The sequence below is a fragment of the Armigeres subalbatus genome, unplaced genomic scaffold (assembly GCF_024139115.2).
Source record: "Armigeres subalbatus isolate Guangzhou_Male unplaced genomic scaffold, GZ_Asu_2 Contig1035, whole genome shotgun sequence".
Taxonomy (NCBI): Eukaryota; Metazoa; Arthropoda; class Insecta; order Diptera; family Culicidae; genus Armigeres; species Armigeres subalbatus.
Window position 1 is genome coordinate 212987 of NW_026941776.1, and position 19256 is coordinate 232242.

The 19256-nt window shown below is 37.5% G+C and overlaps 1 protein-coding gene and 1 long non-coding RNA gene across 2 annotated transcripts in view; both read right to left on the reverse strand.

Annotated features, from left to right (window-relative positions):
• Positions 1 to 828: 828 nt before the first annotated feature.
• On the reverse strand, positions 829 to 2569 carry LOC134202144 (uncharacterized). The gene is made up of 2 exons (XR_009977160.1): positions 1299 to 2569; positions 829 to 1233 (listed from the first exon to the last, which is right to left on the reverse strand). It is a non-coding gene; the product is annotated as an uncharacterized LOC134202144 (long non-coding RNA).
• A 62-nt stretch (positions 2570 to 2631) lies between these two features.
• LOC134202138 (uncharacterized) overlaps positions 2632 to 19256 on the reverse strand; it is a 52545-nt gene continuing 35920 nt past the window's right edge. The window contains exons 6-9 of the mRNA XM_062677193.1: positions 17392 to 17574; positions 16150 to 16464; positions 12862 to 13354; positions 2632 to 3038 (exon numbers count right to left, since the gene is read on the reverse strand). Of these exons, the coding sequence (XP_062533177.1) occupies positions 2632 to 3038; positions 12862 to 13354; positions 16150 to 16464; positions 17392 to 17574 (1398 nt within the window). The remainder of the gene's footprint in view (positions 3039 to 12861; positions 13355 to 16149; positions 16465 to 17391; positions 17575 to 19256) is intronic.

Below are 19256 nucleotides of genomic sequence, written 5' to 3' on the forward strand. Positions count from 1 at the left end.
GAAAAGAAGAGAATTCAGAGCGCTTAAATATTTACAATGATAATGCTAGCATCTTGACGATGTTTCTTTTCTGTAGCGGGATAAACAAACATTTTATTGAAAGACACCATCTTCCAAGTAAAAAAAAGTCTCCTCAATATCAATAATCATCGCCGTTTTCACCATGATCACTTAACTGAAGCAATCCTCAAAACAAAATTCTTTTTTTGATCATATAATTGAGTTATTACTGCTGTTCCCTGTACCAGTCCAGCATTCCTTCCATAGCATTCGGCTATCACAGCAACTTCCGTGGTGATAATTGCGTTAGGAATCGCCGGTTCAGACAGGATCAGCGACATGTCATACTGGCATTCTTTCCGGTGTTTTACCGGAAATGAGGAGAGCAGAACAGATGGTATTATCACAAGGAGATACTATCGCAACTGGGAATATAACTACCGAATCTACAAAATATTGCAACTACCGTTATTACGATCATAACAATAAACATTACTATTGTTACAGTAAGTGAGCGAGTTTTCATTATGATAATAAGGCCGGAACAAAATGAAGGAAGGATCTTTGTCCTATTGGTCTTTGGATAACAAAGGGGTTGGTATGGCTAAATTGATAAAATCGTAAAACTCATCAGTTTTCTTTAAGATGTTTTTGTAAAAGTTCAATATTTTACTATTTTTCCAATAAAATTTTGAATCCCCCCTCAAATAATAAAATTAAGTCACAAAAAATCGAGGGGGTGGAGATAGAAGAAAAAAATAATATTTGTAATAATATTAGGCCGGACTTAATAATATGGAGCAAAAACAACAAACAAAAACATCTCAATTTGATATTATCATGATGTATGGATCATATAGTGATATCAAAATACTGATATCTTGTATTGAGTAACTTGTTTGATAAAACTCACATTGTGCGATATAAAGATTAAGAATACCATAAATTTGCAAAAATCGAGAAATCCATAAAGTCGTAAAAAACCTGCTGATATTCGGTATATTTATAGTATTTTTCTTCTCAACGATAAAAACCTTCAAATAAATTGAATATCTGATAGCCTATTTAGGCTACAAACAATGAAACAATTTCACTGGGAATTAACTATTTTATCATTCTAATATTCAACATACCACCTGGAATAGCCTATAGTCTCGGTGTTCGAAATCGACATTTGATCGACAAGTTTGAATCGATTGTTTGGTAGCCTTGCGAAGCCAGAATTACTAGTATCTGTGAAGTAGAAATCAAATAATAGAAACTTTTTTTCCTGAAATGCGTTTGTTCTTACGACCTACCTTATCAATTCAACGTAGGACAAGCCGCAACAGGTCGTGTAAATTCGGCGGCTTAACAATGGTTGAATCTGATATGATAAATTATTACTTATTAATTGTTTTTGCTGTAGTCCTTATATTGAACAACGACGATGTTTTCATTTTAAAGCTGGCTTGTAATTTCCGGAGAACTGTATTGCGCAGTTTTGTTTAGAGTCCCTTGCTGGCACCGGACGATGATCAGCCGCCCCTGACATGGAGAACAGACGCTGTTGAGAGCCGCACCTCTTTGGTGAACAGACGCTCGGTGGAGGATCGTCGTGACAGATCTGTTTAAAGTCCCACCCACATCAGGACTGGGCTAGTGCGCTTTGAGAGCCACAGGTCGCTTTAGTAGGGCCCGTTACATGCAGCTTTTTATAGATGTTGATCAGAGCCCACTGTTAAATCACACTACATTTTTGGCTAGCCCCACAACTCGCAGTAACCTGGGGAGGGGTCGTCAAGCCCTTGGACATAGTCCCTGCTGCCCCCTACATATACATCCGACTGCTCAATCTTTCACTAACGCTAAAGTTGATATTATTGGTCTGCCTGTCGCTTTTTTACGACTCATGAGTGTCGTGTCTGCCTCTGCCGGTAGGACGAATTTTAGTTTTCTAACAGCGACTACCAAAATATGCAAACAGACATTAGTTTTAAAAAATAGTAGCAAGTACAATTCCATTTTTGTAATCTTCGTTGGTGGTTTCAACGCTATGCAACTGCCTGAATGTCGAAGCATATTGGTCAAAATGCTCGAATTTTGGGTTGTTGAACCCATCGATATCTTGTGAAGTCACATCATGTTTTCCGTTTCCTGGTACAAAGACGTACGACCTCCTTTGATCCAGATTATGTGTAGTTCGAATTTTTTTCCCCTGTTGGAGCCAATCAAATGCCTTCCGTTGATCACTCAGTTTAAAACTCCTTTCTCGTGCAATTATTCGATCAGGATCGCCATAAGCTTCGATTATATCCATTATGCGTTCTTTAAAATTTGAATGGCTCTTTGTGGCGTTTTAAAAATTATATTTAATTGATTTATTTAGAGCTTCTAACGCATTGTTCGTTGCAGGCATACCAGGTGCCGCCGACTCATACCATTTGGCATAGTTTGGGTTTGGACATATTTTTCGAAGAAGTTCGTGAATTGGACAAAGCATCGATATTTTCTTGAAACAACTTGCTGGCAACCTGAAAATGACGGTCGGTCTGCGCCGCTTGCAGCACGCACATGTCCTTGCGTATTTCCTTTTTTTTCGGCTGGTACTTCAGATGATTTTTGAACATTTTCGCACACTTCCATAGCAGTTCAATTATTGATTGTTTCCCCGAAAGCTGCCCTAGCTGCATTCTTCAAAGCCAGCTCGCCATCGCTCATAAAAGTATCTATTCTAATATTCAATCCCAAACTCCTACATCGTTCCACTATCGCCCGAAATACAAATAGGTAGTCTGTTGTCTCCTGGTTGGACAAAATTGCGAAAGCAATTGGATGCACATGTCTCATTGCATCAATTACACAGATCACTAAGAGCGGGTACCCCTCCATTGTCACTTTGAACGTGCAATCGGCAGATATAACGGAGAACTGTTTTTTCGAAGATACTACAAGTCTGAACTTATTATTCTCTCGGTCGATATCAATGGCTACAACAAATCCTTCTCGATCATCTTGCGGGAACGGTAATTTTGATGTCGCCCACGATGCAAGCTCTCCTGAATATATGAAAAAGAAAAACAATCCATTGAAATAGCTACTGTTACATATAATAATACAAAACTACAATTACACATATTACATAACATTGCATAGAACACCATTGATGTAGTACAATTAATTATAATTTGCTGTTTCAGCGTATCATTACTAGAATTGAAATTTCATCGGCGGCCGCGTGATAGATCATTTTAAGCCAGCGGCGGCGGCGTGGGTCGGCGTGAACTAATTTGATGCGTCAAAAATTTTCAGAATTTCTTCAAGTTCTTCAACGAATTCCTCAGGAAGTCGTTGGAAGTCGAGAATTCCTCCGGAAGTTCCTCCGGGAATTCCTCCGGAAGTTCCTCCGGGAATTCCTCCGGAAGTTCCTCCGGGAATTCCTCCGGAAGTTGCTCCAGGAATTCCTCCGGAAGTTCCTCCGGAAGTTCCTCCGGGAATTCCTCCAGAAGTTCGTTCAGGAATTCCTCCGGAAGTTCCTCCAGGAATTCCTCCGGAAGTTCCTCCGGGAATTCCTCCGGAAGTTCCTCCAGGAATTCCTCCAGTAGTTCCTCCCGGAATTCTTCCGGAAGCTCCTCCCGGAATTCCTTCAGAAGTTCTTCCCGGAATTACTTCGGAAGTTCCTCCGGAAGTTTCTCTCGAAATTCCTCCGGAAGTTCCTCTCTGAATTCCTCCCGGAATTCCTCCAGAAGTTACTCCCAGAATTCCTCCGGAAGTTACTCACAGAATTCCTCCCGAAGTTTCATCCAGGATTTCCTCCAGGAATTCCTTCGGAAGTTTATCCATGAATTCCTCCAGAAGTTCCTCTAGGAATTCCTCCGGAAGTTACTGCAGCAATTCCTTCGGAAGTTACTCAAGGAATTCCTCCGGAAGTTCCTCCAGGAATTCCTCCAGATGCTTTTCAGAAATTCCTCCGGAGGTTCCTACAGAGATTCCATCGAAAGTTTATCCAGGAATTTCTCGATAGTTCCTCGGGAACCTCTCTCAGAAATACCTCCGATAGTTCTACCAGTAATGCCTATGATGGTTTTACCAGGAATAAGTTTAGAAGTTTCTTCGAAAATCCGCCGTGAAGTTGCTTCATAAAATACTCTGTAAGTTCCTCCAGGAATCTGTCTGGAAGTTCCGTTAAGAATTCCTCCAGATATATCCACCAGAAGCTTCATAAATTTTTTTTCAAGAATTCCTGCAGAAGTTACTTCAACGATTTGTCTGTAAATTCGTCTAGGAATTCTTCCGGAAGTTCCTCTAGAAATTCCTCCAGGATTTCCTTCTGAAGCTCCTCCAGGAGTTCTTACGGTTCTTCCAGAAAATCATCCAAAGGTTTCACCAGGAACTAGTTGAGAAGTTCAGGAATTCTTGGGAAAGCTTCTCCAGGAATTCCTCCGGATGTTCCTCCAGGAATTCGTTCAGAAGATTCTCCAAGAATCCCTCTGTCAGTTCTTTCTGGATTCTTTTCAAAAGCTCTATCCAAAATTTCTCCAAAAATTCCTCGGGAAATTTCTCCAAGAATTCCTTTGCAAATTTCTTAGCAATTTCTTCGAAAATTCTCAAGGAGTTCGTTCGGAAGTTCCTCAGGTAGTTCCTCCGGAACTTTTTCCAGGAATTCATCCGGAAGTTCTAAGGATCTATCACAAAATTTACCCGTGAATTCCTCCAGAGGCTGACCTGGCGCTTCTTTAGATTTGTTGTCCATATCCACTCGCACAATCCTGAATGAATTTGTTCTGAAATTCGCATTGGAATTCCCCCAGAAACTCTTCATAAATTACTTCGAGATCTCTGCTGAAATATCCTCCGAACTCCTTTCGAAACTCACATAGAATTTCTAACCTAAGTCCCACCCCGGGAGTTCTTCTGGAAATATCTCCAGGAGTTGTTCTAGAAATTTTTATAGAAATTCAATTGCGAATTCCTCCAGAAAATCATGAAAATCAAGAAATTTCCCCATTTACGATCAGGAATTCCTGGAATGTGCTAATAAAATTACCTTGGAAACTCTTCCACAAATACTCTCGCCTTTTCTTTCTCGAGTTCCCTCATGAATTTCCGTGGAAATTTCCTCACGATTTGTTTCACATATCCCTCTATAAATTCATCCAGAAATTTCTCCGAAATTCCTTCAGAAATTTATTTTGAAATTCTCCCAGGAGTTCCTTAAGGTATACTCCTTAAAAATTTCCTCAGGGTCTGCTCCGGTAAATTCAAATATAGTATATTAACAATATAGTCCACTTCGTAAATCTCCATATATTAGGCAACGGACAGCATAATCACACCATCTTGCGTCTCAAAAGGTAACTAACACCGGAAAACGATAGCCAAGGGGTGTGTTTATTGTGAAAATTATACTGATTTTTTAATTTTAATTAATCTGAATTACCTTTTTCAATTTTTTTTTTAATTTCAGATATTAAAATAGAGTCATGGGATGATTTCCAGCATATTATTTTGACATATTATATTGAATACAGCATCATACGGCAGCGCTATTATGCTGTCTGTCGAAATCAGCCAGAGTGGACTATATTGGTAATCTAGTATATTTGGTAAATTCCTATTTCAGATGGAATTCACGATGAAATATGTGCGGGAATTTTTGAAGGAGCTTTTGAAACAATTCCCGGAGAATTTTATTGAAGAAGTTCTTGAAACAAATCATGAAGGGAATTTTAGGATAAACTCATGAGATTTTTCGATGTAATTTCGGATTCATTTTCCAATGGATTTTATGGAAGAATTCTCGAAAAAAATACGGAAGAATTTATGCAGAAATTGAATTTCTGTTTTTGTCCCCAAAGAAATTTTGGATGAGAAATAAAAAAAAATATTCCAAATTGAATGAATGGTATTAAATGGGATTCTGATATAATGTCAAACCACATCAATGGAATTTTTATAAGAATTGCTGAACGTGTTCAGTAGCAATTCCTTACATTTTCGAAAAACAATTCCCACATTTTCTGAAACATTGAATTTCAGCTGGATTTCTTAGACTGTTGCCAAAAAAAATCTTGCTCTATGGGCAGGGTTATTCTCAAATTTTTTAATTGTTACTTAATTCAATTTGGCCTTAATTCAGGAAATGAGACGCAGCCTTAGAAAATAAATTTTAATCTTTGGCCGAGCATAGTTGTATAGTAAGAAATTTAGTGACAAGTTGACCTTACCACGTTTTTCGTAACCATTATCCTACTGCTTCAATAACCCTTCAAAAGCCATCGGCGTGGTAAAAATATTAAGCGGCGTGGACAATTTGTATGCGTGGCGTGGCGGCGCACAGGTCTAATAATTACAGTTTTATGATGACTTCAAAACCAATTCAAACTCTGTATATAAAAATGAGTTTGCAGACAATATAACTCACGAACGAATGAACAGATTTGCAATTTTTTGCTCTAATCGGTTCGACTTGAAAACAGTCTTTTTTAGCATTGTAGCATAAGCATTTTTTTTCTGTCTTTATTAACGAGACTTTCAGCCCGTGGCTGGCTCGCCTCGGAAAAATGCTATTTACAATTTAGTTATAGTTCATTTGTTTTTTCTTACTTCTAGTGAGAACTAGTGAATTTACAATGGGATCGTCTAATTCGTGCTCGCTATCATTCTCGGTTTCTTCCGTCCCGTCAGTCTGGCAACGCTGCCTCCGAGTCCGCCATTTTGGAGTGTTCTCTTTTCGATCCGCTGACAGCCGTCGCTTGTTTGCCGTTTGTGTTTCGACAGACTCACTCTCTGATTGATCTGCATTACCATTGTTGGAGATGGTATTATGTACGTCGTCCTCACGTAGACACAATTTCGTAAATTATGAAATTGGACATTTATCATGTCCTTTTTGTTCAGTTTTAGTTCTTCGCACATGAATTTATGCACCACCGATGCATCAGGACCAATGAGAATAGATACTAAGGTGAGGAAATCCATATCTGAATGCGTGATATTCGTGTATAGCGAAAAAGCTTTCACTAGTACATTCGAACGAGCTTCCATAAGAAGCCTTGCAATTATGTACGTCACCATTTTTGTTAATTTTTTTATCATCAACTAAAACACTTGCATTAGGTCTTTTTCCTCACCTTAGTATCTATTCTCATTGCATCAGGACGTTTAGGCAAAACATTAAAATCAATAACCAAAGTATTCTCTCTTTTTGCATCCATTTTTCACGGATAGAGAAACGCGACCGATTCGTGTTAGGCGAGACTGTCAACTGAGCATTAGCATTAGCATTGAGCAATTCGCACAAATTCGTAGGTGGGGTGCAAACCTGGACTATTGTATGAGAGTAGCATTACTTCAATCCGTTACCACAGATATCGATTTGGGATTAATCTTTATCTCTTAGGTGGAAGCAACGCACTCTCCAACAATCGGTATCTGTCCTGGCCACGTCCTTGCGAATGCTGGGGAAGGGGAAAGATTATTAGTTGGACACCTACTTAAGAAAGATGCAGAAAACTCTACGACCTCTCATAGGTGCCACGGGAGGTTTTGGAATTGTTAGTATGAAAGGTATAACACTAGGAATCGTTTTGGGAGAACGTGAAACACATAAGGAACTAAGATAGAAATACAAAAAGTAGGAAAGGGACGAGCCTGGGATTGAACCCATGACCTCCTGCTTATAAGGCAGAAGCGATAGTGTGCAGTACTCCATTTGATTCTGGGTACCTTGCGTGGACACGGCGCACAGTGGTTCCCCCATAGGTCATAAATCCAAAAACATGACTTTATCGAACTTCAACAAGTTATCCCTTATCAGCTACGTTATGGTTTACTATATAAGATTCAATCGTCATTTTTGTAGAATTTGAGCTAATATGATCTGTATAAGGCTTCGAATTGAAGATAATCCAGTTAAATAAACTATACGTGAAAATGTTGGCATACCTCATGAAACTTATGTTTTACCTTCAAATCCCCTACAGAAACATCCTGTGAGTAAATATTTACACTCTAATCTGTCATCTACATGCTATTTCAGCTGGGACCGTCCGCAACCAAGCAAATGGTCAACGAAAAACTCTACTGTGTTTGATGAACGGATTCACAATTTTCCTATGAATTTCATTATTTTCATCCACCAATAAAATATGTTTCCCCTTCAGATCCCCTCCAGAAACATTTCCTGAGTAAATATTTACACTATTGTCTATCATCTAAAGGCTATTTCAGCTGCGACCATCTGCGACCAAGCAAATGGTAAACAAATAACTTTTCTATGTTTCTTCGACGGAAAAACAATTTTCTTCTTAATTTTAATATCTTCATCCTTTACGAAAATATGTTTCCCCTTCAAATCCCCTGCAGAAACATCCTGTGAGTAAATATTGACACTCTAATCTGTCATCTAAAGGCTATTTCAGCTGCGACCGTTTGCGACCAAGCAAATGGTAAACAAATAACTTTTTCATGTTTCTTCGACGGAAAAACAATTGTCTTCTAAATTTTATTATCTCTATCCTCCAAGAAAGTATGTTTCCCCTTCAAATCCCCTCCAGAAACATCCTCTTAGTAAATATTTACACTCTAATCTGTCATCTAAAGTCTATTTCAGCTGCGACCGTTTGCGACCAAGCAATAGTAAACAAATAACTTGTTTATGTTTCTTCGACGGAAAAACATTTTTTTTTCTAAATTTTGTTATCTTCATCCTCCAAGAAAGTATGTTTCCCCTTCAAATCCCCTCTAGAAACATCCTCTTAGTAAATATTAACACTCTAATCTGTCATCTAAAGGCTATTTCAGCTGCGACCGTTTGCGACCAAGCAAATGGTAAACAAATAACTTTTTTGTGTTTCTTCGACGGAAAAACAAATTTCTTCTAAATTTTGTTATCTTCATCCTCCAAGAAAGTATGTTTTTCCTTCAAATCCCCTCCAGAAAAATCCTTTAAGTAAATATTTACACTTTAATCTGTCATCTAAAGGCTAATTCAGCTGCAACCGTCCACGAGAAAGCTAAGTGTAAACAAATAACAAAATAATGTTTGTTTAATAGATATCATATTTTTTTCTCAATTTAACCGCCTCAATTTCTTTTTGAATATCCTTTAAGTGTATTCATATTTCTGGCTGCTGCCTAAATAGCTTTTTAGTTATCACAGTCTGCGACTGAGCTTGAAATAAATAATCGATGGTAAAAAATTACAAAAATTGATGAACACGAGTATTATGTTTTCTTTATCATGGTCAACTTTATGAGACTGAAAAGCATATTCCTCCCCGATTTTCATTCTCAGGCATCTCTGAGAAGATATTTAAATTTGAAGCTGTCATTTTAGAGCTATCAGGGTGCAGATTATTAAATAGTATATCGTGGTATAATAGTATTATATTTAACTTTAAATTGATGTATTAAACCTTTTTGCCTTTCTCATATACTAAGTATACGTAAAGGCTATACGTTTGTTCCAAAAACGAACTGTTATAAGATGCCCGGAGACCCATAGTATTAGATACCAGATGATATATGTCTCTGCGTGTGTATGTGTGCGTATGTATGTTCGCAAAAAAACTCACTTATTTTTAGGCACTTATACTTCTAGGCCAACATTTGAAAAGGACGTAACAGCAAAAATTTATTCCTTCTGATTCTTGGTCCACATATATAGCTATATATGTAGACGAAGAATCAGAAGGAATAAATTTTGGCTATTACGCCTTTTTCAAATATTGGTCTAGATTTATTCCTTCTGATTCGTCTACATATTTAGCTATATATGTGAACAAAGATCCAGAAGGAAAAAAATGGCTGTTACGCCGTTTTCAAATGTTGATCTAGACTTAACCGATTTGTTCGGAACAAGTTGCGTTCGACGTGGAATCATATGGGTCTTAAAGTTATGGCAAAAATACTATTTTTTCATATGCACTAGAAAGGCATTAACACCGGCTAGGTGGATTAATCAGGTTTATTTTCGTTTACTACTTTCACAATAGCAAGCATCTTCCCACCCACGCATCTTCATCAATAATGTATATTGAACGTTGTTTGTTGGATTTTTGCATATAATACTGAAATCGGCTCCGTAAAGTATGATAATGATTGAGCCTACCAAATAATTAAAAAATAGGCTGTTTAACCCGAAAAATACTAAAAGTACACTATTTTACCATATAACTTCCGTAATTTATATTTATGACCGCCCTTCTAAGGGAACGGAACCACTGTGCGGCGTGCACGCAGCGTAAAAATCCGCTACGTGGAGATCAGCCCCAAATGATTCAAAACTTATTCTACACGATCAATATTGATTTATTTGCATGGAGATCAACAATTTGTCTTTTATTTCACCGTGAAAAGCATGAAAAGAATTTGAAAATGAATCATGCTCTTTTATTGTTGTGGATATTGTTAGTTTTGCTGGATACGAGACGCGCCGATAACTTTTTAGTCTCCTTCAAAATTTTTGCCAACGTCCTTAGTCTAAATTCATGTTAGTTTAAAGACAAATCATGAGATACTGCATGAAAAATAGCACTCAATATTGGAAAATGATGTGATCATTTAATTATTTGTTGATCTGACAGATCTTATGAACATTTCTGCGACGATTTTGGAGATATTTTGCTTTGCGACGATTTCAAATCGTCGCGGCCGATAAGGTGAATTTATAATATTTTCAATTATTAAGCTACAATCGTATAAAATCATTGTTGTTGTTGACGATTGTTGACATCTCATGCAACTGACAGCGGTCTATCTGCACACTGTACTCGCGGGTATTGAGATTCTCACGTCCGAATGTGTGAGTGGCGATAAAAGGAAAACAAACACTCCTAGATGGTGCTACTCAGCAAAGTTTGGGTAAAAATGAGTATATTTCCATATATTTTTTGACTCCTTCCCAACCATCGTGATGACTCGATCAATTTTGAGGTTATGAGCAGAAGGAAAACAAACATGTATTTACACTTGCCGAATTGCACATCAGTGTGCGAACGTTAAACGTCACTCATCTCTATGGTGGCTATTTTCAAACTATGGACTTAACCACGAGCGTCTTCTGACACGAGTGACATCCGCTGCGGGCTGATGAACATTTTAGTGAGTTCGAAGCTTTCTAGTTCACCGGAAGTTCATGTTGATGTTCATTTTATGTAAACTTTGCCCGCAGATGATGACTGAAAATCGACGCGTGACGTGATCGTGGGAGTTAGATAGGGATGTCCAAAGTTTCTGTTAATAAAGTTGCGCAAAGAGGATCTTCTTACACTTATTCTTAATGATGCTCATGTTATTACGCTGGAAACTTTTTCTTTTCGTTCAATCCTTCAAGTGACTTCATGGGAGTGATCACTTTTAAAGATTTTGAATTCGATTACCAAGTTACCCACAGAGTGCAAACAAGTGAGTTTCTTGTTGTTACTTTATTGGTGGGTGTATTAAAGTGTTTTTAAGCTGTTTCTAAAACAAATCTAATGCATTTTAAGTTCTTTTGATTTAATTCGCCGTAATAATCATTAGGCGATAACAATACTTCCGCCTTACCAACAAGTATTTGTTTACTTTGCTCGATAGGTAGACGGTTTGACAGTTCAATAGGTAGATTTGGCTTCATTCTTTGCGCAACTCTATATAATACACTCTGAGGATGTCAATAGCCTGATGTTTCTTTATCATTGATTCGTTTTGACGCTTTTCAAAACGCCCCAATTAGCGAAAGATATTCGTTGGCTGGGGTGAAGTCGTGCCCAAATTAGAAAATGATCAGAACTGACGAATACAATTTTTGAATTATTTTCGATCTAAAACAAAAGTTTATCCTAATCATTGATCAAAAACTATCCATTTTATTTGTCATTTGTTCAACATCCAATTTTCGCCTAAATCATAAAATAAACTTATTATTCTTGAGTTTGACAGAACCAACCAAACCTCGTGGTCAGTGACATTGTACTACGATTTACTTAGGTGGTCTTGTTGTGTAGGAGTTATCACGCCTATCTAGAGAGTAGGAGGCGAGGGTTCGAGTCCCTCTAAGACACATGGATTCTTTTTCGCATAATTACAGCAGTATAGCTGAATAATATGCAATTACATTATGTTACCATTCGCTAACTGGGCTAGAACATCAGTCCAGTTAACGAGTGCCGCTTTTTAACTGGGCTGACGAGGGGATTCACAATGCATTGTTATGATCGGTGTTTTACATAGCAAGAGAAGAATATACCATTTAGAAGCCCCTCGGATGAGTAATTTGGAGCATTGAAAGCTGTAGATGGCAGCATTTACCATGAAGACCTATGAAACTCTGAAAGTTCTCGCAGAATTAGATACAGAATGTAATGCTGAAAGCCGCGAGAAGATTAGAGTTTATCCGGCAAAGTTATATGCTTTTTACTGGAGGGTTGTATGGATGAATCTTTTTCTTTCTTTCTTTTCTTTCTTTCTTACTTTTCTAGGAAAAAAAACGAAATTTGCTCAAACCACACTTCAGAGAAATACTAATAACTTCGCCGGGTGTACTCTAATCTTCTCGCAGTTTTCAGCATAGCATTCTGTATTAAATTCTGCATAAACTGAAAGAGTGTCATAGTTCTTCATCGTAAATGGTACTATCAAACTAAAAATAACTGTTTTTCGATGTTTCTCCATATATTTTTCCATAATAATGTCCACAATTAGTTTAGCACCGCCCAAATGTTGACCGATTTGGCTGAAATTTTGTCCGAATCATCAGGGCATTAAATAGAACGGAATATCAAAAAAATTGAAATAAGTTTTATTCTATACTAGCTTGAGCCACCCTAGTGTGTCAATAGACACACAGTTACAAATAAATAAATAAATAAATAAATAAATACAAAAATATAAGCTTACCAAGCGATAACTCTGAATTCCCAAACAATTGACGGTTTGTTGTCTTGATCGCGTAGGCCAACTGGTTTCTCGTTATCGTGGGGTTAGACAGTTTTACGGTTGCCTTCACATCTCTTGTAGGAATACCTGCTTTCAGCATCGTTGTCACCAATTGTTGATTTTCCACGGTTAAACGCGAGCGTGAAATGTGGCTGGTAGGTGCCGTTGTGCACGAATGCTGACCTTTGGTGCTTATTGTTGCATCTTCGTTCGAGTTGGGGATAAACACCACCAACTTTTTTTCACATTGCGGTTTATAACGCACTTTAATTCGACTACAGTCGAAGTACCGCATTCGTCCTTTGCTTGGTGTGTTCTCTGCTTTAAATCTGTATCCGTATTCGTAGTTTTTGACGAAACCTTCAACAGCATTCAGCGGAAGCGAGCATACAACTTTCCAAGTATCCCCATTCTTTACCGTAGATGGTAAAAGACATGGTTCGACGTGTTGAGGCTGCGAATATCATATTTTAATTTAGTGATAGTTCTAAACACATGGAGTTAATTTTAAAAGATTCAAAACATATATTTGCTAGAAAATTATTCAGCTCTTTTTTTTTTTTTTGAAAATTATATATTTGCTATTCAAATAAAACGATTATATAGTTAGTAAAAATGGGATGACGTAGGGAACGGGTATTGTTTATAAAAGGAATAAATTACCCTTATCTCGTGCACCTAAGATCTCACGAAATTGAAAATCGTGTTTTTGTTTTTAACATTTCGATGGCAAAGCACGGAAATAGTACAGATAAGAAGTTTCACCTGTCAAAAGTCTAAGGTGCCGGCCAGAGTAAACGCGACGTGAGCGATGCGACGCGACGCGACCAGTGCAATTTGACAGTTCATTGATAATGATTGTTATTCTTTTACGTGAGTCGCGTCGCATCGCTCGTCGCGTTTATTCTAGCAGGCGGCACCTAAGGTGCCTGTAAACTGTAAAAACACCTAAATTCACAATATGTTATCAAAAGTTAAGCTAATTTTAAAATTTAACGATTTTTCGAAAATCTCGAATAAATCCTTGAATGTATCGATTTTTTTCAAAGTGTTTTGCTAAAACACACAAACTAATCTTTCTTTATCAATACATGCAAAAATATCCATGTAATTCGAAATAATCACAAAAATATTGAAGTTTCATATTTTTATTGAAAATTTTGGGACGTTGTTTCTGAACATTTACAGATTTCGAGTTGTGCCTGTATTGCACGAAATTAGTTCATTTCAAATAAATCAACCGAAAACTAAATAAAAGTTTATTAAATCATCGCACAATGTTCTGCGGAAATGTGACGAAGGCATATTTTCCTATATATTTTGGCTGAAATCCCCATACAAACTTAAATTCAATTACGCCAGGTTATGCCACACCGATTAAGCTGATATTTTTAGAGATTGATCTTCGCAATCAAAAGCAAAATTCTGGGGGGTGCCCCGTAGAATTCTACATTTTTTCTCCCTATACTAGGCTGGGCCAGTCTAAAGGATCCCCCAAACCTAAGCGATTCCATCGCCGCGATGGCGACAACAAGTCGCCGCGATTCTATCGTTGAGTCGCTGCGATGTTCCATTTACGCTTCCATACAAACGGCGACAGAATCGCAGTCGCCAAGTGATAGAATCGCAGTCGCCAAGCGATAGAATCGCAGTCGCCAAGCGATAGAATCGCGTCGCGATTGTCGTGCGTGTCGCGTGTGTCTGGGGGAACCTTAATGCTGATATCCCACAACACAAGCAGTCCTCATTCATTGTGATAACCACTCTGTCATTCAATAGGGTGCACCTAGGGATCCTACACTCAGAGATATGCGAAAGCGGCCATCTTGAGCCAATCAAGCATCGAGTACTGTCAAAACCTGAGCCAAATGAACATTATTATTGTTGCAGATTGAGAGGTATTGCGATTGTGATGAAAAAGATTTTACGAAAAGTTTTGTCGAATAAACAATTTGTTTTGCTTTCGCAAGAAAAGGTAGTCTATTTTATGCATTGTATTTTGTTCATTTCTATTGCCCTTTTATATTAGTGTTAATGCACTGTTGGAGGGTAGACAACATAATGGAAAAGTGTCATCAAATGCAAAGTCATGTACAAACTCCAACATTTTGCGCTGCGGCAAGTGCTGGCAGCGTTTGTTTACGAAAGTAACAGCGTTGCTAAATCGCCTTGAAAAGTATTCGCCCATCTCTGAATATAGGATCCCTAGGTGCACCACCTGTCTGCCAAGCCAGTATCTAATAGAGATCCTGCATTTAGAGATATGCGAAAGCGGCCATCTTGAGCCAATCGAGCATTGAGAGCTGTCAGAATATGAGCCAAATGAACATTGTTATTGTTGCGGATTGAGAGGTATTGCGATTGTAATGAAAAAGATTTTACGAAAAGTGGAACTAGTTTAGTTTATGCATGGTACTTTGTTCATTTGTATTGCACTTTTATTTTAGTGATATTGCTTTATTAGACGTTGGATAACAAATATCGACAGGTGCCATCATACGCGAAGTCATGTTCAAGCTCCAACATTTTGCACCGCGGCAAGTGCTGGCAGCGTTTGTTTACGAAAGTAACAGCGTTACTAAATCGTCTGGAAAAGTATTCGCACTCTCTTAATATAGAATCCCTATTATCAAGTATCTAGTAGAGACCTGTATAAGAGAAACGCAGATACACAGAAAAAAATTCCATAGTAACAATTACTATTTTGTAGACTACGCCATGTTTTCGAAACAACCACAAATTTTTAATTAAATTAACCATGCATTCTGACAAATTCACCACTGATTCAGTTCATGTAACAACATTCCACCAGGACCACAGTTGATTGTTACTGTGCGCATGGTTAAATCAAACGGGTTTGTTGTCTGCTGAAAATCGTCGGTGCATATTCTTAAATTAATACTCGGAATGGTAGTTTCGACCGCAACATTTTTTTGCGTGTAGGTATGAGACCTGTCAAGCAGCCAAAATCTTGGCTCAAATACTAAAAACGGCTGAATTTGATTTAATACCAATGATAATCAATGATATTTTATTGAATGAAATTATTTTGTTTATTGGAGTTTATTATCATACGGTGTGTGCACACTAAATAGCGATATATGAGATCTTGTCAAGGCAGACCATTGCTCTTTTATGAAGATGATTGACTGAAGTGTCGGCAGAGCTACATTTTCTATCCGCGTTTCTCGTATCAAGGCCTCTAGTATCTAGGTTCGCCATAGTCTTAAAAAACGAAAATTTACTCACGTTATCATTAACCTTCGCAACTGTGTTTGGTGAGGGTGCTAAGGAGTTTTGCTCTTGCTGTTTAGCATCCTTCGAATGTTGGTATGTTTCTACCACTTTCTCGATGCACATAGAGGGAACCGCATTACGAATACTCGATGGACCGGGGTCACACATCAGATCACTGTGGATCGTTTTTTCAGAACCGGAAGTATTTGTAACTGTTTCATGTTCTTTTTTTGCAAACTTTGATATTTTCGCCAGAGTATTTTTTTCTCGCCATTTTCTCGCTCTTTCCTGCTTTTTCAGAATGCCTGCTTTTGGCTTTTCAGAATACTAATAGAATAAAAAAAAGCAACATATAAATAACATAAACTCTTATCATTTCATTATAGTACTGTACAGTCGAAATAATGAATATGTACTATAAGGTGGACCACACTCATATGAAAAAAAAAATCAAAATCATTTTTTCTAGACATATGGGAGCAAAAAACTTTATTTTCATATACTCCCTGAAAATAAAGTTTTTGCTCTCAGAAGCTACTGTAAAAATTTCAGCCAGATCCGTCAAATCTAACTGGATGACTAAATCACTCGCGGTTTTCGGGAGCATATTCGTAATAATTTTACTAATGAGTGTGATTGAATGACTACAGCGCCACCTAGAGGTAAAATATTGGAAGAGACTCATTTTCCCATACATTTAGTCAATTTTTCCATATACACTTCAGGCTCGTTGAGCATCCAGTTAGACTTGACGGATTTGGCTGAAATTTTTACAGTAGCTTCTGGGCAGAGATGTCCTACACAGTTGGCAAAAAATCTACTCTTTTATTTATTACATTTTTTACCAATTAAATAAAAATAGATGGATGTTTTAGTTTTCTAAATGTCACTTTGATCTGTCAAAATAATACACGCCGGAGCTACGCGGGCGCGTGCACCGAAAATACACCGGGGTGTAATACACCCCGGTGTATTTGTTGTGCGCGCGCTCGCGTGGCTCTGGCGTGCATTATTTTGATAGATCGAATTGACCTTCAGAAAACTTGAACATCCATGTATCATTTGCACTTACTGAATGAATTTTATTTGATTGTTAAAAAATGTGAAAAATAAAAGAGCAGATTTTTTGCCAACTGTGTAGGACATCTCTGCTTCTGGGAGCATAAAACTTTATTTTCAGGGGATGTTATGCCTCGAAAAAAATGATTTTGAATTTTTCCATACAAGTGTGGCCCACCTTACAGTATTACTTACATTGGCATAATGCTCCTGAAGCGGTCGCTGAATTAGCTCATGAGTACCGTGTTGCGCCTCAAAGTGCTCCAAGCTCTTTTTCTGAACCAATATCACCGAATGCTCATCGTGAATATTCGCTGAATTCTCACAGTTTTCTTGGAGAACATGCTCATTCGATAATACCTCATGTTGTGTGGAACGCTAAGAAAAAGAACAAAAGCATAAGATTCATAATTTCAACCTCAACAATGATTGAATGCCATTGTAATACATATTATAAATGAGAATGTCGATAATAACAATAACAATAGAATTATAATTTAATTTATCGACAAAATGGACTTAATTTTTAGTTTCGAGCTGAAATTAATTTCTCACAGTGCAAATGTTAACAGTTCCCCTAAGGTGCCTGCCAGTGTAAACGCGTCAACGCGACGTCGCGCAAAAATTGCACGCAAAGGAATAACGATCAATAATAAGCAAACTGTCAAATCGAATGGACGCTTCGCTTTTCGCATCTACTCTGGCCGCACCTACACGCCCGTTTCAAATCACAAAATTTGAGTAGTTCCACTTTTTACGAAAAACGAGTAAGATTTTCGTGAGAAAAAAAGAGACGGCAATACAATTTCACTCAGTCTCTGAGTGATTTGAAACGGGCGTGTAGGGATCCTACATTCATCCTACAATCTAGGATCCCTAGTAGTGAGGAAGTATTGTTATCGCCTGATAATTATTATGACAAAATAAAAAGCAAGACCTAAAATCTATTATTTTTCTTTTTAAAAAGTCAATAAAAGCACTTTAATACACCTCCCGATAAAGTAGCAACAAGAAGCTCACTAATTTGCGGTTTGTGGATGGATTGGGTAGCGGATACAAAAGCTTTTGAAGTAATGATCAAAAATAAAGCTTCCCAAAATAAAAATATGAGCATCGTTCGGAATCAGTGTTAGCAGATCCTCTTTGCGCAACTTTACTATCATAAACTTTGGGCTCCACTACACGGACATCCTCAAGTACCCATTAATGGGTATTTTCGTACCCATTTCGAAGAAAAGCGGCATAACTCATTTAATGAGTAAACTCGATTTACTCATTAATGGGTACGCTAGCGAAACTTCAGAAAAAGGGTAATTTTCACTCCATGTTTTTATTGCCAAAATGGGTAAAAAAGGCTCATTAAATTACAATTTCTTGTTTGTTTGAGGTTATGTATTTGTGTCAAATTAAATTGAAACCAAAAGATACATTCAATCAAAAACACTACGCATCAAATTTATTTTCATATGGATAAAATAATCATACATATAATGCATCTGGTATACAACATAATGTTCGAGAATTTTGCATTTTCGCCAGCATCCGACATTTTGCTCGGTGAATCATCAACGCGTACCCGGCGAAATTTAACTTCTGGTGTGGTGATGCAATAAGTAAAGAACCATCACGATGAGGCTATCACCCGGAGTCATCTTCCTGCAATCGGCCATTGATGTCAGCATTGATGTTTGAAAACGGCACAAAAATTGGGCTTTAATAAAATCAATCCACCAAACCAAAATATCCTCAGCTTCATATACTGGTTTCTGGAACAAGAAAAAACGATTGGAGGTCCATGGTTATGCGCATTTCAGTAAAATCGGGATCCAAACACACGTATTAATTCAAGTAAACTTACCTTGTATTGTTTCTCAAATTGTGGAAAGGGAATTTTAATATTATTTCCGTAAAAAAATCAACGCGTCGAAACGAAGCAAAAATGGCGTGAACATTTGATTGTAAATGAAGAGTATAATCTACCCATTATTATCAGGAAACGAGGAACTTCAACATGAGGTTTAAATACCCATTATTTGTATTTGAAAAAATACCCATTGTTT